This window comes from Oncorhynchus keta, chromosome 20 (assembly GCF_023373465.1).
Source record: "Oncorhynchus keta strain PuntledgeMale-10-30-2019 chromosome 20, Oket_V2, whole genome shotgun sequence".
NCBI lineage: Eukaryota > Metazoa > Chordata > Actinopteri > Salmoniformes > Salmonidae > Oncorhynchus > Oncorhynchus keta.
Window position 1 is genome coordinate 28,923,141 of NC_068440.1, and position 23,544 is coordinate 28,946,684.

The 23,544-nt window shown below is 43.0% G+C and overlaps 1 protein-coding gene across 2 annotated transcripts in view; it reads right to left on the reverse strand.

Moving 5' to 3' along the window:
* The window catches only part of tinagl1 (tubulointerstitial nephritis antigen-like 1), a 62,656-nt gene that overhangs the window by 22,066 nt on the left and 17,046 nt on the right, over window positions 1–23,544 (reverse strand). For both annotated transcript variants that reach the window (XM_052472566.1, XM_052472567.1), the window contains exons 3-5: window positions 19,510–19,576; window positions 5,939–6,031; window positions 5,224–5,338 (exon numbers count right to left, since the gene is read on the reverse strand). In XM_052472566.1, the coding sequence (XP_052328526.1) occupies window positions 5,224–5,338; window positions 5,939–6,031; window positions 19,510–19,576 (275 nt within the window). The remainder of the gene's footprint in view (window positions 1–5,223; window positions 5,339–5,938; window positions 6,032–19,509; window positions 19,577–23,544) is intronic.

The window sequence follows — 23,544 nt, forward strand, 5'->3', positions numbered from 1 at the left end:
TACTACTGTTTGTACAGATGAACGTGGTACCTTCAGTCATTTGGAAATTGCTCCCAAGGATGAACCAGACTTGTGAAGGTCTACAATTTTTTGTAGAGGTCTGATTTCTTTTGATTTTCCCATGATGTCAAGCAAAGAGGCATTGAGTTTGAAGGTAGCCTTTAAATACATCCACAGGTACGGCTCCAATAGACTCAAACGATGTCAATTAGCCTATCAGAAACTTCTAAAGCCATGACATCATTTTCTGGAATTTTCCAAGCAGTTTAAAGGCACAGTCAACTTAGTGTATGTAAACTTCTGACCCACTGGAATTGTAATACAGTCAATTATAAGTGAAATTATCTGTCTGTAAACAATTGTTGGAAAAATTACTTGTGTCATGCACAAGGTAGATGTCCTAACCGACTTGCCAAAACTAGTTTGTTAACAAGAAATGTGTGGAGTGGTTGAAAAACGAGTTTAATGACTTCAACCTAAGTGTATGTAAACTTCCGACTTCAACTGTATGTAGCATTAGAGCATTATGCATTGAACTCTAGCTCTGTTTAGACAAACCACACCTGCTGGTACGGCCTAACATTCCTCCTGTTAATATCTCAACTATTCTCCCCAGACAACCACCTGATAGAAAATCTACAAATGTGTGTGTGTGTGTGTGTGTGTGTGTGTGTGTGTGTGTGTGTGTGTGTGTGTGTGTGTGTGTGTGTGTGTGTGTGTGTGTGTGTGTGTGTGTGTGTGTGTGTGTGTGTGTGTGTGTGTGTGTGTGTGCAAACGCTGTAGGTCAGAGTCCAAACCATACCTCGTAGTCACTCATGACCCAGCTTGGAGGTGAGAGCACGGTACTGATGTGTTTAGTGATAAGAGGTATAAGAAATTGGAGACAATTCTGCCTGTGCATGTGTGTGTGGCTGCAACCCCCCAGGCCTCAGTTAGGACTGGGCCTGTCCATTACCCAGTAGAAAGACTGTTAGACATGCGGGGACTCAGCTGGAAGACAGACGGAACAGACCGAGAGATTTATGAATAAGCTCTCCTGCTTAAATCTGTCTCCAGGTACAGGTAGGGGCATGTTGGGAGGAGAGGGACAGGTGGATGAGGGAGTGGTGGGTTGGAGAGAATAGAGTTGAAGGGAGGAGGGGGTCGGGGAATGGGGGGTTGGAGAGAATAGCGTTGGACGGAGGAAGGGGTGGGGGAGTGGTGGGTTGGAGAGAGTGTACTTGAATGGAGGAGGGGTGGGGGAGTGGTGGGTTGGAGAGAATAGAGTTGAAGGGAGGAGGGGGTGGGGAAGTGGGGGGTTGGAGAGAGTGGATTGAAGGGAGGAGGGGGTGGGGGAGTTTGGTCTGGAGGATGTAGGGTGGTAGAGGTGCGGGATAGGGATTGGGAAGGGTAGCACGGAGAGCAGAGAGTCAGTCTGTTGTGTTGTCTAAAAGAAGATGACCCTACCCCATCCTCCACCTCTATCCTCTACCCCATCCTCCACCTCTATCCTCTACCCCATCCTCTCCACCTCTATCCTCTACCCCATCCTCCACCTCTATCCTCTACCCCATCCTCTCCACCTCTATCCTCTACCCCATCCTCCACCTCTATCCTCTATTCTCTACCCCAACCTCCACCTATATCCTCTACCCCATCCTCCACCTCTATCCTCTAACCCACATATGTCAGAGTCAAGGCCCGCGGGCCACATCCGGCCCGCGAGAAGGTTTTTTACGGCCCCTGGGATGATCTTGATTTATTATTAGAACCGGCCCGCAGACCGCAGCAAGCCGGCAGCCCGCAGATCTTTTACACGCACCAATACTACATTTCCCACAATGCAACGGTGACGCACCGAGCAGTAGGCTGCTTCATTTCAATATTTATTGGCACAGCAGTTGTCAGCATCACAGTAAAATTAACTTTCAGATACCCATCAAAAATGGCAAAACGGAAGGTGGACACTGAGAACCGGGGTTTCAAACAAGGTGGGAGTCGGAGTATTTGTTCACGGAGGTAGCTGGAAAACCTGTGTGTCTTCTGTGTGGAGAAAGTGTGGCGGTACTGAAAGAGTATAATCTGAGACGACATTATGAAACGAAACACGCGGACAAAAACAAGAATATGGACATGGAACAAAGGCTACAAAAGGCAGAGGAATTAAAACGAGGCCTCAAATCTCGACAGGCTCTGTTCAAAAAAGCCAAATCACAAGGCCAGGCTGCTGTCAAGGCCAGTTTTATTTTGGCAGAAGAGATCGCTAAATCAGCCCGGCCATTTACGGAGGGGGATTTCATCAAAACTGCATGATTAAAGTTTGTGACGAAGTTTGCCCAGAAAAAGGCAACTCTTTTTAAATGTGAGTCTGAGCAGAAACACCATTGCCGAGAGAGTAGACCAGTTGTCCATCAATCTAAAAGAGCAGCTTGTGAAAAAGGGAAAAGATTTCATTGCATATTCCTTGGCTGTGGATGAGAGCACCGACATTTCTGACATTGCCCAGTTGTCAATTTTCATCCGCGGAGTGGACTCCAGCCTAAGCGTGACAGAGGAGTTTTTGGCTTTACGTCCTATGCATGGCACAACTACGGGCATGATTTGTATGAAGAGGTGTCAAGATGTGTAAATGAGATGGAGCTGCCTTGGGAAAAAACTCGTGGGTTTGACAACCGACGGAGCACCTGCGATGTGTGGACACAGGAGCGGACTGGTGGCGAAGATACGGGAAAAGATGCAAGAGGAAAACGCGACAGGTGAGCTGACAGCTTATCATTGTATCATACACCAGGAAGCGTTGTGCGGTAAAGCCTTGAAAATGGAGCATGTAATGAGCATCATCACGCGCACAGTTAACTTTATCAGAGCCAAAGGTTTGAATCACCGCCAGTTCAAGGCATTTCTGACGGAGTTAGAAACGGAGCATGGTGATTTGCCTTATCACACAGAGGTGCGATGGCTAAGCCAGGGAAAGGTGCTTCAAAGATGTTTCGAGCTTCGTGAGGAGATTTGTCTGTTCTTGGACAGCAAAGGGAAAGACACAACACAACTCCGAGACGAAATGTTTCTGTGTGAAATGGCTTTTCTGTGTGACATTACGAGTCATCTGAATGCAATGAACTTGCAGCTGCAGGGTCGGGATCGTGTCATCTCTGATATGTACAGTACAGTGAAGGCATTTAAAACCAAACTGACTCTGTGGGAGACGCAGATGCGGAAAGAAAATTTGAGCCACTTTCCCAGCTGCCAGACCATGAAAGAGAAGCTCTCTACCAGTGCGTTCCCGAGCGCACAGTTGGCTGATAAAATAGGTATGCTTGCCGCTGACTTTCGACGCCGATTTGCTGACTTTGAAGCACAAAAAGCAGGTTGGAACTGCTCGGTAACCCATTTGCTGTTGACGTGGAAAGCTCACCACCAAACCTCCAAATGGAGTTGATTGACCTCCAATGCAATGATGCACTGAGGGCAAAATATGCGGCAGTGGGTGCTGCGGAGTTCGCCCGTTTCCTCCCCGACACAATGCCCCAGCTGCGCATCCAGGCTGCTCAAACGTTGTCTATGTTTGGCAGCACATACCTGTGTGAACAACTGTTTTCTTTGATGAACTTGAACAAAACATCACACAGAAGTCGACTTACTGCTGAACACCTCCACTCAATTCTGAGGATTTCCTCAGCTCAGAGCCTTACCCCGAACATTGATGAACTTGTGGAAAAGATGGGACACCACCAAGTATCACCCTCAACCTCAAACAAGTGAACATTACTGTGCAATCACATATTTAGAGTTTTTACTCAGTTCAAGTTTAAAAGTTAAAGTTTAATATTTGTTTTCACTGCATGTTACTTCTCCTTAAACAAAGTGTTGTTTTTGATTAATAGATTTTTGCACTTTATTTTATTGTATTTCAATCCAATTATATTTTAAAAATATTTCAGTTGAGTGGATGATAGAAAATTGCTATTATTGTTTTTTTCTTTGAAGTAAATTTAGCCCACTTTTGCTAAAATAGAAAATATAGGCTACTGATGGTGCCTTGAATACCGGTTTCTTTCATTTAATGTTCATGTTATGGGGATTTTTATATAAAGGAAATTTGTCTTTTGTGTCTGTTGAAAATTAAAGATTACTGACAGAGCCATAAGAAAATATTGCTTTATTTATCTGATCATATTGGAATATATTTGTTAGGTTTTCAGTAGGTTCAATTAGGTTCACTAGACTATATGCGTCATTTAAAAATTTTTCAATGAACATTCGAACAGTCCGGCCCTCGGCTTGTAGCTAAATTTTTTATTTGGCCCTCCGTCCATTTGACTTTGACACCCCTGCTCTAACCCAACCTCTCCACCTCTATCCTCTACCCCATCCTCCACGTCTATCCTCTACCCCATCCTCCACCTCTATCCTCTACCCCATCCTCTCCACCTCTATCCTCTACCCCATCCTCCACCTCTATCCTCTATTCTCTACCCCAACCTCCACCTATATCCTCTACCCCGTCCTCTCCACCTCTATCCTCTACCCCATCCTCCACCTCTATCCTCTACCCCATCCTCCACCTCTATCCTCTACCCCATCCTCCACCTCTATCCTCTACCCCATCCTCCACCTCTATCCTCTACCCCAACCTCTCCACCTCTATCCTCTACCCCATCCTCCACCTTTATCCTCCCAAGCCCCTCTGTGATGATTTGATTGGCTCTTACATAATCTGTCTGGTTAGAATGTAAACAGAGTTAAAGACAACACATAGCAGAGGGGAGGCTTCCAAGATCCAGACAGACAAAGAATTATCAACAGATCAATACCAGACTCCGCCTGGTAGTCATAGCTGGTAATGATACAGGCCATGAAAGTAGAATCTTTAAATAAAATGTTATATCATAGGTCCCTTTTGATGCATATATCTTTTTATTACACCAACTGATCTTTGGAAGATTCTTCTCAGGTTTACATAGGTAATTTTCTGAGAGCGACGTGCTTTGATAAAGTGAAAAACAGACTGTACTGTCCCTCACTCTGAATGTGAGGCCGCGACACCATGTCTGCATCCCAATTGGCTGTCTACTCGCTACGTACAGTAGTGTGCTCTATGGTCCCTTACATGGGCCCTCATCAAAAGTAGTCACTTTATAGGGAATAGGGTGCCATGGCATTGGAGATCCATTCCATGAATCACCCAGCCTCAACCTGCTCCCTATCCCACCCTTGCCCTACCCAGCAGACAGGACTTCTCACCTGCATCTCGTTCATGCTCATGATGGTCCTGGAGGGCCTCTGTGTCCCCAGGCGATACCTCAGGCCCTCGTCCAGAGACATGCCATAGAACTGGCTGTAGTTTGCTGCCCGCCAGCTAGGGAGAGAGAGGAAAGTCAGGACAGTGAGTGTAAAATATGTGTGTATGTGTGTTTGCGTGTGTTTTTAAAAGTTCTTCAGGATTGGTGGATCCCCTGCGGGACGGTTGAGCTAACGTAGGCTAATGCGATTAGCATGAGGTTGTAAGTAACAAGAACATTTCCCAGGACATAGATATATCTAATATTGGCAGAAAGCTTAAATTATGTCCAATTTACAGTAGCTATTACTGTCACGACCGTCGTAAGAAGCGGACCAAAGCGCAGCATGATCTGAATACATGTTCTACATTTAATGAAGAAAGAACACTAAAACAAACTTACAAAACAACAAAGATGATGGTAAAAAAATAATACAAAACAAAGGTTGTTTTTTTCTTTGTATTATCTTTAACCAGATCAAATGTGTTATATTCTCCTACATTCCTTTCACATTTCCACAAACTTCAAAGTGTTTCCTTTCAAATGGTACCAAGAATATGCACATCCTTGCTTTAAGGGCCTGAGCTACAGGCAGTTAGATTTGGGTACGTCATTTTAGGAGAAAATTGAAAAAAGGGTCCGATCCTTAAGAGTTTTTTTTTTTTAAGTGCCCTTACCCAAAGTTTCCTCTGTTGACAGCCTGGATCATATCATTCTCTATCAGACAGGCATGCTGCTCACACTCCCAACGGCCAGTTGTTCCACACGTGCTGTAGGAGGTAGAGAAGGGGAGGGGGAGAAGAGCAGAGAGAGAGGAGAGAGGGGCAGATAAAGAGGGGGAAGATGAATGAAGAGAGCAGCACAGAGAGGGTACAAGAGCTCAAGTTAGAATGGACAGGGGTCAGAACTCAGAACACTGCTTTAGATTCATAGATAATGGTGCCACATTTTATTCATTATAATAATTGGAAGTCTACTACTGTACTGCACAGACTGTAGTTCAAGTGATTGATGTAATTTACTGTACAAAAGCACAACTGACCGTTGTCCACTGTTGTGAAGTAATGAGGCTGAATTAACGGAAGGAACAAGGAAAGCCAACAGTCAATATAGAGAGAACATTTAAAAATAAAACATGTATAAGAAGCTACACTGTATAGCCTAATTCCCAGGGAGAGACTGAACAAGATGAACACGGGACTTGGCAAAGGGAGAGGGAAAAGAGAGAGCGAGAGGAGAGAGAATGAAGGCATGAAGAAGGGGCCTTTTAAGGCAACAGATCACAGAAAAATGTCAATTTTTAGTCCTAAGGAACCAGGGGGGAGTGAATACTAACCGGTCTGATGGGTGGGATAAGTAGATATTGAAACATGACCGCATAAAATGTTTTGTGATCCACTGAAAGAGAGCATTTCTACTGTCTGTGCTGTGCTGAGTCACTGCGGGGAGGGAGGTGTGTGTGCCATGGCCACCTGAAACAACTAGTAGCTGGACAAATACACATACAGTACAGTACAGTCATAGGCCAAAATCACACATTATCCCCTAGTGCACTCCTTTTGATCAGGGTCTATTAGGTTACGGTCAAAAGTAGTGTACTATGTAGGGCATGTGGTGCCATTTGGGACACAGACATGAAGTCTGATAGGCCGACTGTACAACATACTGAAAGGAAGAGAGTGGGATGTAGATATACATTACCATGGTAACAACTCCTTAAACCAGCTTTATCTAATATGTTTAGGGTCTGACACCCATAGACTTGCCATAAACATTCACACTAGCTCATGATTCCTAATAGCAATCTATGTGTTCACAATGAGTTGCAGTGCATACTCACACAGGTGGTTCATATACAGTACTATCTAAAGAAAAATGATGAGGATGACTTAACTTCTTACCTTATCATTATCTTAAGATAATACTAACCCTATCTCTGGTGCTATCTAGAACGTAAAAGGGTTCTTCGGCTGTCCCAAATGGGGGAACCCTTTGTAGAACCCTTTTTGGTTCCAGGTAGAACCCTTTCCACAGAGGGGTATTAGAAAGAGGTTTCCAGGTGTCTGTGTATTAGAAAGAGGTTTCCAGGTGTTTGTGTATTAGAAAGAGGTTTCCAGGTGTCTGTGTATTAAAAAGAGGTTTCCAGGTGTTTATGTATTAGAAAGAGGTTTCCAGGTGTCTGTGTATTAGAAAGAGGTTTCCAGGTGTCTGTGTATTAGAAAGAGGTTTCCAGGTGTTTGTGTATTAGAAAGAGGTTTCCAGGTGTCTGTGTATTAGAAAGAGGTTTCCAGGTGTTTGTGTATTAGAAAGAGGTTTCCAGGTGTCTGTGTATTAGAAAGAGGTTTCCGGGTGTCTGTGTATTAGAAAGAGGTTTCCAGGTGTCTGTGTATTAGAAAGAGGTTTCCAGGTGTTTGTGTATTAGAAAGAGGTTTCCAGGTGTCTGTGTATTAGAAAGAGGTTTCCGGGTGTCTGTGTATTAGAAAGAGGTTTCCAGGTGGCTGTGTATTAGAAAGAGGTTTCCAGGTGTCTGTGTATTAGAAAGAGGTTTCTGGGTGTCTGTGTATTAGAAAGAGGTTTCCAGGTGTTTGTGTATTAGAAAGAGGTTTCCAGGTGTCTGTGTGTTAGAAAGAGCTTTCCAGGTGTCTGTGTATTAGAAAGAGATTTCCGGGTGTCTGTGTATACGAAATAGGTTTCCAGGTGGCTGTACTAGAAAGAGTTTCTAGGTGTCTGTGTGTTAGAAATTGTTTCAAGTGTCTGTGTGTTAGAAAGTGGTTCCAAGTGTATTGACATGTTAGAGAGATGTTGTCCAGGTGTATTGACATTTTAGACAGATGTTGTCCAGGTGTATTGACATGTTAGACAGATGTTGTCCAGGTGTATTGACATGTGAGACAGATGTTGTCCAGGTGTATTGACATGTTAGAGAGATGTTGTCCAGGTGTATTGACATGTTAGACAGATGTTGTCCAGGTGTATTGACATGTTAGAGAGATGTTGTCCAGGTGTATTGACATGTTAGAGAGATGTTGTCCAGGTGTATTGACATGTTAGACAGATGTTGCCCAGGTGTATTGACATGTTAGACAGATGTTGCCCAGGTGTATTGACATGTTAGACAGATGTTGTCCAGGTGTATTGACATGTTAGAGAGATGTTGTCCAGGTGTATTGACATGTTAGACAGATGTTGTCCAGGTGTATTGACATGTTAGAGAGATGTTGTCCAGGTGTATTGACATGTTAGACAGATGTTGTCCAGGTGTATTGACATGTTAGACAGATGTTGTCCAGGTGTATTGACATGTTAGACAGATGTTTTCCAGGTGTATTGACATGTTAGAGAGATGTTGTCCAGGTGTATTGACATGTTAGACAGATGTTGTCCAGGTGTATTGACATGTTAGAGAGATGTTGTCCAGGTGTATTGACATGTTAGACAGATGTTGCCCAGGTGTATTGACATGTTAGACAGATGTTGCCCAGGTGTATTGACATGTTAGAGAGATGTTGTCCAGGTGTATTGACATGTTAGAGAGATGTTGTCCAGGTGTATTGACATGTTAGACAGATGTTGTCCAGGTGTATTGACATGTTAGAGAGATGTTGTCCAGGTGTATTGACATGTTAGACAGATGTTGTCCAGGTGTATTGACATGTTAGACAGATGTTGTCCAGGTGTATTGACATGTTAGACAGATGTTTTCCAGGTGTATTGACATGTTAGACAGATGTTGTCCAGGTGTATTGACATGTTAGACAGATGTTGTCCAGGTGTATTGACATGTTGGACAGGTGTTGTCCAGGTGTATTGACATGTTAGACAGATGTTGTCCAGGTGTATTGACATGTTAGACAGATGTTGTCCAGGTGTATTGACATGTTAGATAGATGTTGTTCAGGTGTATTGACATGTTGGACAGGTGTTGTCCAGGTGTATTGACATGTTAGAAAGATGTTGTCCAGGTGTATTGACATGTTAGACAGATGTTGTCCAGGTGTATTGACATGTTAGAGAGATGTTGTCCAGGTGTATTGACATGTCAGATAGATGTTGTCCAGGTGTATTGACATGTTAGAGAGATGTTGTCCAGGTGTATTGACATGTTAGATAGATGTTGTCCAGGTGTATTGACATGTTAGAGAGATGTTGTCCAGGTGTATTGACATGTTAGAGAGATGTTGTCCAGGTGTATTGACATGTTAGACAGATGTTGTCCAGGTGTATTGACATGTTAGAGAGATGTTGTCCAGGTGTATTGACATGTTAGATAGATGTTGTCCAGGTGTATTGACATGTTAGACAGATGTTGTCCAGGTGTATTGACATGTTAGACAGATGTTGTCCAGGTGTATTGACATGTTAGACAGATGTTGTTCAGGTGTATTGACATGTTAGACAGATGTTGTCCAGGTGTATTGACATGTGAGACAGATGTTGTCCAGGTGTATTGACATTTTAGAGAGATGTTCAGGTGTATTGACATGTTAGACAGATGTTGTCCAGGTGTATTGACATTTTAGAGAGACGTTGTCCAGGTGTATTGACATGTGAGACAGATGTTGTCCAGGCGTATTGACATTTTAGAGAGACGTTGTCCAGGTGTATTGCCATGTTAGACAGATGTTGTCCAGGTGTATTGACATGTTAGAGAGATGTTGTCCAGGTGTATTAACATGTTAGACAGATGTTGTCCAGGTGTATTGATATGTTAGAGAGACGTTGTCCAGGTGTATTGACATTTTAGAGAGATGTCCAGGTGTATTGATATGTTAGATAGATGTTGTCCAGGTTTATTGACATGTTAGACAGATGTTCAGGTGTATTGACATGTTAGACAGATGTTCAGGTGTATTGACATGTTAGACAGATGTTCAGGTGTATTGACATGTTAGATAGATGTTGTCCAGGTGTATTGACATGTTAGAGAGATGTTGTCCAGGTGTATTGACATGTTAGACAGATGTTGTCCAGGTGTATTGACATGTTAGACAGATGTTGTCCAGGTGTATTGACATGTTAGACAGATGTTGCCCAGGTGTATTGACATGTTAGAGAGATGTTGTCCAGGTGTATTGACATGTTAGACAGATGTTGTCCAGGTGTATTGACATGTTAGACAGATGTTGTCCAGGTGTATTGACATGTTAGACAGATGTTGTCCAGGTGTATTGACATGTTAGACAGATGTTGTCCAGGTGTATTGACATGTTAGACAGATGTTGTCCAGGTGTATTGACATGTTAGACAGATGTTGTCCAGGTGTATTGACATGTTAGAGAGATGTTGTCCAGGTGTATTGACATGTTAGAGAGATGTTGTCCAGGTGTATTGACATGTTAGAGAGATGTTGTCCAGGTGTATTGACATGTTAGAGAGATGTTGTCCAGGTGTATTGACATGTTAGACAGATGTTGTCCAGGTGTATTGACATGTTAGACAGATGTTGCCCAGGTGTATTGACATGTTAGAGAGATGTTGTCCAGGTGTATTGACATGTTAGAGAGATGTTGTCCAGGTGTATTGACATGTTAGAGAGATGTTGTCCAGGTGTATTGACATGTTAGAGAGATGTTGTCCAGGTGTATTGACATGTTAGACAGATGTTGTCCAGGTGTATTGACATGTTAGACAGATGTTGTCCAGGTGTATTGACATGTTAGACAGATGTTGTCCAGGTGTATTGACATGTTAGACAGATGTTGTCCAGGTGTATTGACATGTTAGACAGATGTTGTCCAGGTGTATTGACATGTTAGACAGATGTTGTCCAGGTGTATTGACATGTTAGACAGATGTTGCCCAGGTGTATTGACATGTTAGAGAGATGTTGTCCAGGTGTATTGACATGTTAGACAGATGTTGCCCAGATTTATTGACATGTTAGACAGATGTTGCCCAGGTGTATTGACATGTTAGACAGATGTTGCCCAGGTGTATTGACATGTTAGACAGATGTTGCCCAGATGTATTGACATGTTAGACAGATGTTGTCCAGCTGTATTGACATGTTAGACAGATGTTGCCCAGGTGTATTAACATGTTAGACAGATGTTGCCCAGATGTATTGACATGTTAGACAGATGTTGCCCAGGTGTATTGACATGTTAGACAGATGTTGCCCAGGTGTATTGACATGTTAGATAGATGTTGTCCAGGTGTATTAACATGTTAGACAGATGTTGTTCAGGTGTATTGACATGTTAGACAGATGCTGCCCAGATGTATTGACATGTTAGACAGATGTTGTCCAGGTGTATTGACATGTTAGATAGATGTTGTCCAGGTGTATTAACATGTTAGACAGATGTTGTCCAGGTGTATTGACATGTTAGACAGATGTTGTCCAGGTGTATTGACATGTTAGACAGATGTTGCCCAGATGTATTGGCATGTTAGACAGATGTTGTCCAGGTGTATTGACATGTTAGACAGATGTTGTCCAGGTGTATTGACATGTTAGAGAGATGTTGTCCAGGTGTATTGACATGTTAGACAGATGTTGTCCAGGTGTATTGACATGTTAGACAGATGTTGCCCAGGTGTATTGACATGTTAGACAGATGTTGCCCAGGTGTATTGACATGTTAGACAGATGTTGTCCAGGTGTATTGACATGTTAGACAGATGTTGCCCAGGTGTATTGACATGTTAGACAGATGTTGCCCAGGTGTATTGGCATGTTAGACAGATGTTGTCCAGGTGTATTGACATGTTAGACAGATGTTGCCCAGGTGTATTGACATGTTAGACAGATGTTGCCCAGGTGTATTGACATGTTAGACAGATGTTGCCCAGGTGTATTGACATGTTAGACAGATGTTGCCCAGGTGTATTGACATGTTAGAGAGATGTTGTCCAGGTGTATTGACATGTTAGAGAGATGTTGTCCAGGTGTATTGACATGTTAGAGAGATGTTGTCCAGGTGTATTGACATGTTAGACAGATGTTGCCCAGGTGTATTGACATGTTAGAGAGATGTTGTCCAGGTGTATTGACATGTTAGAGAGATGTTGTCCAGGTGTATTGACATGTTAGACAGATGTTGTCCAGGTGTATTGACATGTTAGAGAGATGTTGTCCAGGTGTATTGACATGTTAGACAGATGTTGTCCAGGTGTATTGACATGTTAGACAGATGTTGTCCAGGTGTATTGACATGTTAGAGAGATGTTGTCCAGGTGTATTGACATGTTAGACAGATGTTGTCCAGGTGTATTGACATGTTAGACAGATGTTGTCCAGGTGTATTGACATGTTAGACAGATGTTGTCCAGGTGTATTGACATGTTAGACAGATGTTGTCCAGGTGTATTGACATGTTAGAGAGATGTTGTCCAGGTGTATTGACATGTTAGAGAGATGTTGTCCAGGTGTATTGACATGTTAGAGAGATGTTGTCCAGGTGTATTGACATGTTAGACAGATGTTGTCCAGGTGTATTGACATGTTAGAGAGATGTTGTCCAGGTGTATTGACATGTTAGACAGATGTTGTCCAGGTGTATTGACATGTTAGAGAGATGTTGTCCAGGTGTATTGACATGTTAGACAGATGTTGTCCAGGTGTATTGACATGTTAGAGAGATGTTGTCCAGGTGTATTGACATGTTAGAGAGATGTTGTCCAGGTGTATTGACATGTTAGACAGATGTTGTCCAGGTGTATTGACATGTTAGAGAGATGTTGTCCAGGTGTATTGACATGTTAGACAGATGTTGTCCAGGTGTATTGACATGTTAGACAGATGTTGTCCAGGTGTATTGACATGTTAGAGAGATGTTGTCCAGGTGTATTGACATGTTAGAGAGATGTTGTCCAGGTGTATTGACATGTTAGACAGATGTTGTCCAGGTGTATTGACATGTTAGAGAGATGTTGTCCAGGTGTATTGACATGTTAGACAGATGTTGTCCAGGTGTATTGCCATGTTAGACAGATGGTGTCCAGGTGTATTGACATGTTAGACAGATGTTGCCCAGGTGTATTGACATGTTAGATAGATGTTGCCCAGGTGTATTGACATGTTAGATAGATGTTGTCCAGGTGTATTGACATGTTAGACAGATGTTGTCCAGGTGTATTGACATGTTAGACAGATGTTGTCCAGGTGTATTGACATGTTAGACAGATGTTGTCCAGGTGTATTGACATGTTAGATAGATGTTGTCCAGGTGTATTGACATGTTAGAGAGATGTTGTCCAGGTGTATTGACATGTTAGAGAGATGTTGTCCAGGTGTATTGACATGTTAGACAGATGTTGTCCAGGTGTATTGACATGTTAGAGAGATGTTGTCCAGGTGTATTGACATGTTAGACAGATGTTGACCAGGTGTATTGACATGTTGTCCAGGTGTATTGACATGTTAGACAGATGTTGTCCAGGTGTATTGACATGTTAGAGAGATGTTGTCCAGGTGTATTGACATGTTAGAGAGATGTTGTCCAGGTGTATTGACATGTTAGATAGATGTTGTCCAGGTGTATTGACATGTTAGAGAGATGTTGTCCAGGTGTATTGACATGTTAGACAGATGTTGTCCAGGTGTATTGACATGTTAGAGAGATGTTGTCCAGGTGTATTGACATGTTAGACAGATGTTGTCCAGGTGTATTGACATGTTAGAGAGATGTTGTCCAGGTGTATTGACATGTTAGACAGATGTTGTCCAGGTGTATTGTCATGTTAGACAGATGTTGCCCAGGTGTATTGACATGTTAGACAGATGTTGCCCAGGTGTATTGACATGTTAGACAGATGTTGTCCAGGTGTATTGACATGTTAGACAGATGTTGTCCAGGTGTATTGACATGTTAGACAGATGTTGCCCAGGTGTATTGACATGTTAGACAGATGTTGTCCAGGTGTATTGACATGTTAGATAGATGTTGTCCAGGTGTATTGACATGTTAGACAGATGTTGTCCAGGTGTATTGACATGTTAGACAGATGTTGTCCAGGTGTATTGACATGTTAGAGAGATGTTGCCCAGGTGTATTGACATGTTAGAGAGATGTTGTCCAGGTGTATTGTCATGTTAGACAGATGTTGTCCAGGTGTATTGACATGTTAGACAGATGGTGTCCAGGTGTATTGACATGTTAGACAGATGGTGTCCAGGTGTATTGACATGTTAGACAGATGTTGTCCAGGTGTATTGACATCTTAGACAGATGTTGCCCAGGTGTATTGGCATGTTAGACAGATATTGTCCAGGCGTATTGACATGTTAGAGAGATGTTGTCCAGGTGTATTGACATGTTAGACAGATGTTGCCCAGGTGTATTGACATGTTAGAGAGATGTTGTCCAGGTGTATTGACTTGTTAGACAGATGTTGCCCAGGTTTATTGGCATGTTCGACAGATGTTGCCCAGTTGTATTGGCATGTCAGTGAGATGTTGCCCAGGTGTATTAGCATGTCAGAGAGATGTTGCCCAGGTGTATTGGCATGTCAGAGAGATGTTGCCCAGTTGTATTGGCATGTCAGCGAGATGTTGCCCAGGTGTATTGGCATGTCAGCGAGATGTTGCCCGGGTTTATTGGCATGTCAGTTGGTAGAGCATGGCGCTTGTTACGCCAGGGTAGTGGGTTCGATTCCCGGGACCACCCATACGTAGAATGTATGCACACATGACTGTAAGTCGCTTTGGATAAAAGCGTCAGCTAAATGGCATATATTATTATTATTATTATTATGTTGCCCAGGTGTATTGGCATGTCAGTGAGATGTTGCTCAGATGTATTAGCATGTTAGATCTCACACTGCATGTTGTATCACAGACTAACCAACAGTTATTCTGTAATCAGTAGAACATAAGTGAATTACAGTGGGTGTAAAGTTTTGTGGGGTATCTGTACTTTACTTTACTACTGATATTTTTGACTACTTTTACTTCACTTCATTCATAAATAACTTTTTACTCAATACATTTTCCCTGACATACAAAAGTTCTCATTACATTTTGAATGCTTAGCAGGACAGGAAAATTGTCTAATTCACACACTTATCAAGAGAACATCATTGGTAATCCCTACTGCCTCTGATCTGGCAGACTCACTAAACACACACGCTTTGTTTGTACATTATTTGTTGAACTGTGCCCCTGGCTGTCCGTAAATGAAAAAAAAAGAAAAGAAAATTGTGTCGTCTGATTTACTTAATATAAGAAATGTTTAATGATTTATACTTCTACTTTTGATACTTAAGTACATTTCAAAGCAAATACTTTTAGTAGTACTATAGAAGTATAGTAGTAATATAATAGTATAGACGTGTAGTTGTACTTTAGTAGTAAAGAAGCATAGTAGTAGTATAGTACTATATAGGTAAATTAGTACTATAATATTATAGAAGCATAGTAGTACTATAGTAGTATAGAAGCATAGTAGTACTATAGCAGTATAGAAGCACAGTAGTATTATAGTACTATAGAAGTATAGTAGTAATAGAATAGAAGTGTAGTAGTACTATAGTACTATAGTAGAATAGTAGTAGTAGTATAAGCATAGTAGCACTATAGTTGTATAGTACTATAGTAGTATAGAAGAATAGAAATACTATAGTACTGTAAAAGTACAGTAGGACTATAGTAGTAAATAAGTGTAGTAGTACTATAGTAGTATAGAAGTACAGTAGTACTATAGCAGTATATAAGTATACTAGTACAGTAGTACTATAGTGCTATAGAAGTATAGTAGTATAGTAGTATAGAATAATAGTTGTACAATAGTACTCTAGAATAATAGTAGTACTATTGTAGTATAGTACCACTATAGTAGTATAGAAGTATAGTAGTACTACAGTAGTATGGAAGTGTAGTAGTACTATAGTAGTTAGTATTAGTTAGCATTAGTACTATATCAGTATAGAAGTATAGCAGTACTATAGTATTATAGAAGTACAGTAGTACTATAATAGTATAAAAGTATAGTAGGACTATAGTAGTATAGAAGTATATTAGTAATATACACTACCATTCAAAAGTAGTACACAACGCTGTGTACTACTCCCTTCACAGAACAACGCAAATGGGAACTAACCAGAATAGAAAGAGGAGTGGGAGGTCCCGGTGCACAACCGAGCAAGAAGACAAGTACATTAGAGTGTCAGTTTAAGAAACAGATGCCTCACAAGTCCTCAACAGGCAGCTTTATTAAATAGTACCGCAAAACACCCGTCTCAACATGAAGAGTGAAGAGGCGACTCCGGGATGCTGGCCTTCGAGGCAGAGTTCCTCTGTCCAGTGTCTGTGTTCTTTTGCCCGTCTTAAACTTTTCTTTTTATTGGCCAGTCTGAGATATGGCTTTTTCTTTGCAACTCTGCCTAGAAGGCCAGCATCCCGGAGTTGCCTCTTCACTGTTGACGTTGAGACTGGTGTTTTGCGGGTACTATTTAATGAAGCTGCCAGTTGAGGATAATAGTTAGAGTTAGAATAGTAGAATACACAAGGTGCAATTTAGAAATGTGGTTGTGCACCAGCAGTTTTTCTCCTGTCAGTCACTGATAGTCAGTCAATTAGCCCATGTCAGCAATACCCTTTTAGATTGCTAAGTTAGCTGACTGCTACACTATATAAATGTCACGTGTGCTCCCTCTCCGGCCTCTAGGTCACCAGGCTGCTCGTTATGGCGCACATCTGTCACCATCGTTATGCACACCTGCTCGTCATCACACTCACCTGGACTCCATCACTTCCCTGATTACCTTCCCTATATATGTCACACCCTTTGGTTCCTTCCCCAGGCGTTATTGTGTCTGTGCATTGTTTGTGTCTCTTATTTTGTGTTTATTTATTAAAACACACTGCCTGAACTTGCTTCACCACTCTCAGCGCACATCATTACAGAATAACGCCTCACCGAAGGGAAGGATCAGGGAGTGTTTACATGTTTTTTTCGGTGGGAATGATGTCGGGTCCGGGAGCTCCTACAGGCTTCCCTGCTACTGCCGATTTGTCAGGCTCTCATGCCTCAGCCGGATTGCCAGGCTCCCCTGCCTCAGCTGGCTCGTCGGGCTTTCATGCCTTCGCCAGATCGCCAGGCTCCCCTGCTTCCACCGACTCGCCCCGCCCCGCCCCAGCCGGCAACAGGTTCCAGCACATCAGCAGTCCACTGGTCCACTCCTGATCCCCGGGATTATCTCTTTGGTTGGTGTCTTGTGGGTGGAGCCGAAAGTGCCAGGAAGGGGGTACCGTCACGTATGCTCTCTCCGGCACTCTAGGTCGCCATGCTCCCGCATCTCAGCCAGACTGACAGGTTTCCCGCACTTAGGTAGAGGTGACCGGTCCTCTCCTGATCCCCAGGATCGTAATTTTGGTCGGCATCCTGCGGCTGGAGCCGTGCGCCAGGGAGGGGGTACTGTCACATGTGCTCCCTCACCGGCCTCTAGGTCAACAGGCTGACATGCGTGTCATCAGACTCATCTGGACTCCATCACTTCCCCGATTACCTTCCCTATACATGTCACACCCTTTGGTTCTTTCCCCAGGCTTTATTGTTTCTGTTCCTGTGTCATGTCTGTGCGTTGTTCATGTCTCTTATTTTGTATTATGTTGTGTTTATTTATTAAAACACTCACTCCCTGAACTTGCTTCCCTACTCTCAGCGCACTTCGTTACACTGAACTTGTTATATCATGGTCGAATTACCAGTGCCCCCCGCTGGGTTAACGAAGCCCTAGCTGGGATGATATTGTAGCTTAGCCTGTGTGTAAGTTAACTAAGCCCTAGCTGGGATGATATTGTAGCTTAGTCTGTGTGTAAGTTAACTAAGCCCTAGTTGGGATGATATTGTAGCTTAGTCTGTGTGTAAGTTAACTAAGCCCTAGCTGGGATGATATTGTAGTTTAGCCTGTGTGTAAGTTAACTAAGCCCTGGCTGGGATGATTTTGTAGCTTAGCCTGTGTATAAGTTAACTAAGCCCTAGCTGGGATGTGACTGCAGTTTAGCCTGTGTATAAGTTAACTAAGCCCTAGCTGGGATGTGATTGCAGTTTAGCCTGTGTATAAGTTAACTAAGCCCTAGCTGGGATGTGACTGCAGTTTAGCCTGTGTGTAAGTTAACTAAGCCCTAGCTGGGATGTGACTGCAGTTTAGCCTGTGTATAAGTTAACTAAGCTCTAGCTGGGATGTGACTGCAGTTTAGCCTGTGTATAAGTTAACTAAGCCCTAGCTGGGATGTGACTGCAGTTTAGCCTGTGTATAAGTTAACTAAGCCCTAGCTGGGATGTGACTGCAGTTTAGCCTGTGTGACCTGGCTGCTCTATCCCCCACAAGGCCCACTGTTGCTCAATGTTTCGAATGTTTACCCATTTTGCTCAATGTTGCCTAATGTTGCCCAATGCTAAGTGTTGTATTGTAGTGTGATGTGATAACATTTCTTGCCGTTGCTTGTCTAATACTGCTTCGATAAAGGAGATAGCTAGCTACAATAACCCAAATGAATGGACAGGGGTCCCAAGTATATGTAGAAGAGTTATGAATGAGACAGCATCACGAGAAGAGCCCCCAAAACTCTCCATGGAAAACGTGGGTCTGTCTGTGGTAAAACCAGAAATGTCATGTCATCAGAGCAAAGTGTATGAAGGACTAATCACTGTTAGGACAGAAGAGATGTAAAGAAGGAAATGAGAGGGGATAAAGAGGAGGATATGAAGGAGTGATAAAGGTACATAGAGAGGAAAAAGAGAAAGCTGCAGTGGTGGAATAAGTACCCAACTGTCATACTTGAGTAAAAGTAAAGATTCCTTAATAGGAAATGACTCAAGTAAAAGTAACCCAGTAAAATACTACTTGAGAGTCTAAAAGTATTTGGTTTCAAATATACTTAAGTATCAAAGTAAAACTAATTCCTTATATTAAGCAAACCAGACGGCACCATTTTCTTGTTTTTTATTTATTTACGGATAGCCAGGGGCACTCTCCAACACTCAGACATCATTCACAAACAAAGCAAGTGTTTAGTGAGTCCACCAGATTAGAGGCAGTAGGGATGACCAGGGATGTTCTCTTGATAACTGTGTGAATTAGACAATTTTCCTGTCCTGCTAAGCATTCAAAATGTAACCAAGTACCTTTTGGTGTCAGGGAAAATGTATGTAGTAAAAAGTACATTCTTTTTTGGTAGAAAAGTAGTAACGTAAAAGTGAAAGTTGCCAAAAATATAAATAGTAAAGTACAGATACCCAGACACACCTTTCCGGTATGTTTACTTAAGTACTACACCACTAGAAAGTGATTAGACACTTACCATAAGTTGCAGTTCTCTTTGTAAGTCTGTCCTGAGAGGAATTTGTGTCCGTTTCTTTCACAGGTGCCTGAAATGAAACAAAAGGAGGAAATTCAATAAGATGTTGCCATCAGATAGGATCACACCAATGATTCCTTTGATCCTGTTGTGGTGGAAGATCTGAGAGGATGACTTAAAGAATCACACTTCCATTTATACATTGCACACGACACACTACATACTACAGACACACACTACACACTACGGACATGCATTACACACAACAGACACACACAACAGACACACATTCTACACTCCACACTACACACCCCACACTAGATACTACAGACACACACTACACACTCCACACTACAGACACACACTACACACTACAGACACACACTACAAGCTACACACTACACACTACAGGCACACACTACACTACAGACACACACTACACGACAGACACACACTCCATACTACAGACACACTCCACACTACAGACACACACTGCACACTACAGACACACACTGCACACTACACACTCCATACTACAGACACACTCTACACTACACACTACATGCACTCCACACTACACACACTACAGTCACACTCTACACTACACACTACATGAACTCCACACTACACACACTACAGACACACACTACACTAAATCAAATCAAATTTTATTTGTCAAATACACATGGTTAGCAGATGTTAATGCGAATGTAGCGAAATGCTTGTGCTTCTAGTTCCGACAATGCAGTAATAACCAACGAATAATCTAACCTATCAATTTCACAACTACTACCTTATACACACAAGTGTAAAGGGATGAAGGAAAAATACATGAATGAGTGATGGACAGAACGGCATAGGCAAGATGCAGTAGATGGTATCAGTACAGTATATACATATGAGATGAGTAATGTAGGGTATGTTAACATATAAACGTGGCATTGTTTAAAGTGGCTAGTGATACATTTTTTACATCAATTTTTCCATTATTAAAGTGGCTGGAGTTGAGTCAGTATGTTGGTAGTCTGATGGCCTTGAGATAGAAGCTGTTTTTCAGTCTCTCGGTCCCTGCTTTGATGCACCTGTACTGACCTCGCCTTCTGGATGATAGCGGGGTGAACAGGCAGTGGCTCGGGTGGTTGTTGTCCTTGATGATCTTTATGGCCTTCCTGTAACATCGGGTGGAGTAGGTGTCCTGGAGGGCAGGTAGTTTGCCCCCGGTGATGCGTTGTGCAGACCTCACTACCCTCTGGAGAGCCTTACGGTTGTGGGCAGAGCAGTTGCCGTACCAGGCGGTGATACAGCCCGACAGGATCCTCTCGATTGTGCATCTGTAAAAGTTTGTGAGTGTTTTTGGTGACAAGCCAAATTTCTTCATCCTCCTGACGTTGAAGAGGCGCTGCTGCACCTTCTTCACGATGCTGTCTGTGTGAGTGGACCAATTCAGTTTGTCTGTGATGTGTACGCCGACGAACTTACTACCCTCTCCACTACTGTTCCATCGATGTGGATAGGGGGGTGCTCCCTCTGCTGTTTCCTGAAGTCTACGATCATCTCCTTTGTTTTGTTGACGTTGAGTGTGAGGTTATTTTCCTGACACCACACTCTGAGGGTCCTCACCTCCTCCCTGTAGGACGTCTCGTCGTTGTTGGTAATCAAACCTACCACTGTAGTGTCGTCTGCAAACTTGATGATTGAGTCGGAGGCGTGCATGGCCACGCAGTCATGGGTGAACAGGGAGTACAGGAGAGGGCTCAGAACACACCCTTGTGGGGCCCCCGTGTTGAGGATCAGCGGGGTGGAGATGTTGTTACCTACCCTCACCACCTAGGGGCGGCCTGTCAGGAAGTCTAGTACCCAGTTGCACAGGGCGGGGTCGAGACCCAGGGTCTTGAGCTTAATGACGAGTTTGGAGGGTACTATGGTGTTAAATGCTGAGCTGTAGTCGATGAACAGCCTTCTCACATAGGTATTCCTCTTGTCCAGATGGGTTGGGGCAGTGTGCAGCGTGGTTGCGATTGAGTCGTCTGTGGACCTATTGGGGCGGTAAGCAAATTGGAGTGGGGTCTAGGGTGTCAGGTAGGGTGGAGGTGATATCCTTGACTAGTCTCTCAAAGCACTTCATGATGACGGAAGTGAGTGCTACGGGGCGGTAGTCGTTTAGCTCAGTTACCTTAGCTTTCTTGGGAACAGGAACGATGGTGGCCCTCTTGAAGCAAGTGGGGACAGCAGACTGAGACAAGGATTGATTGAATATGTCCGTAAACACACCAGCCAGCTGGTCTGCGCATGCTCTGAGGACGCGGTTAACACGTTTAAATGTTTTACTCACGTCGGCTGCAGTGAAGGAGAGTCCGCAGGTTTTGGTAGTGGGCCGTGTTAGCAGGTTTTGGTAGCGCACTGTATTGTCCTCAAAGCGAGCAAAGAAGTTGCTTAGTCTGTCTGGGAGCAAGACATCCTGGTCCGCGACGGGGCTGGTTTTCTTTTTGTAATCCATGATTGACTGTAGACACTGCCACATACCCCTTGTGTCTGAGCCATTGAATTGCGACTCTACTTTGTCTCTATACTGACACTTAGCTTGTTTAATTGCCTTGTGGAGGGAATAGCTACACTGTTTGTATTCGGTCATGTTTCCGGTCACCTTGCGCTGGTTAAAAGCAGTTGTTCACGCTCTCAGTTTTGCGTGAATGCTGCCATCAATCCACGGTTTCTGGTTTGGGAATGTTTTAATAGTTTCTGTGGGTACGACATCGCCAATGCACTTGCTAATAAACTCGCTCACCGAATCAGTAAATTCGTCATTGTTGTTGTATGACGCAATGAGGAACATATCCCAATCCACATGATAGAAGCAATCTTGATGCGTGAAATCAGATTGGTCGGACCAGCATTGAACAAACCTGAGTGCGGGAGCTTCCCATTTTAGTCTCAGTCAATAGGCAGGTAGCAACAAAATGGAGTCGTGGTCAGCATTTCCGAAAGGAGGGCCTTATATGCGTCTCTGAAGTTAGAATAACAATGATCCAGGGTTTTACCAGCCCTGGTAGCACAATCGATATGCTGACACACACTCCACACTACAGACACACACTCTACACTACACATTACAGGCACTCCACACTACAGACACACACTCAATAGTACACACGACACAGTCCAGACACACACTACACACTACAGACCCCCAGCCTCTAGTGAGAGACTTAACAGTAACACCCTGATGTGAGGTGTATAGTAATGTGTAGGGTCTGGGAACCCTGAGCTTCAGTAATCTCCTGTTGGAATGTCCTGTTGGCTCTTGGCCTGTGTTTCCCAGAATTTCAGGTCCCCATTATGCCTTAATGAGCTTAATTACATATACACACACACACACACACACACACACACACACACACACACACACACACACACACACACACACACACACACACACACACACACACACACACACACACACACACACACACACACACACACACACACACACACACACACACACACACACACACAGTTGAAGTCAGAAGTTTACATGCACCTTAGCCTAATACATTTCAACTCAGTTTTTCACAATTCCTGGCATTTAATCCAAGTAAATATTCCCTGTTTTAGGTCAGTTACGATCACCATTTTATTTTAAGAATGTGAAATGTTAGAATAATAGTAGAGAGAATGATTTATTTCAGCTTTTATTTCTTTCATCACATTCCCAGCGGGTCAGGAGTTTACATACACTCAATTAGTATTTAGTAGCATTGACTTTAAATTGTTTAACTTGGGTCAAACGTTTCGGGTAGCCTTCCACAAGCTTCCCACAATAAATTGGGTGGATTTTGGCCCATTCCTCCTGACAGAGCTGGTGTAACTGAGTCAGGTTTGTAGGCCTCCTTGTTCGCAAAGGTTTTTTCAGTTCTGCACAAAAATGTTCTATAGGATTGAGGTCATGGCTTTGTGATGGACACTCCAATACCATGCCTTTGTTGTCCTTAAGCCATTTTGCCACAACTTTGGAAGTATGCTTGTAGTCATTGTCCCTTT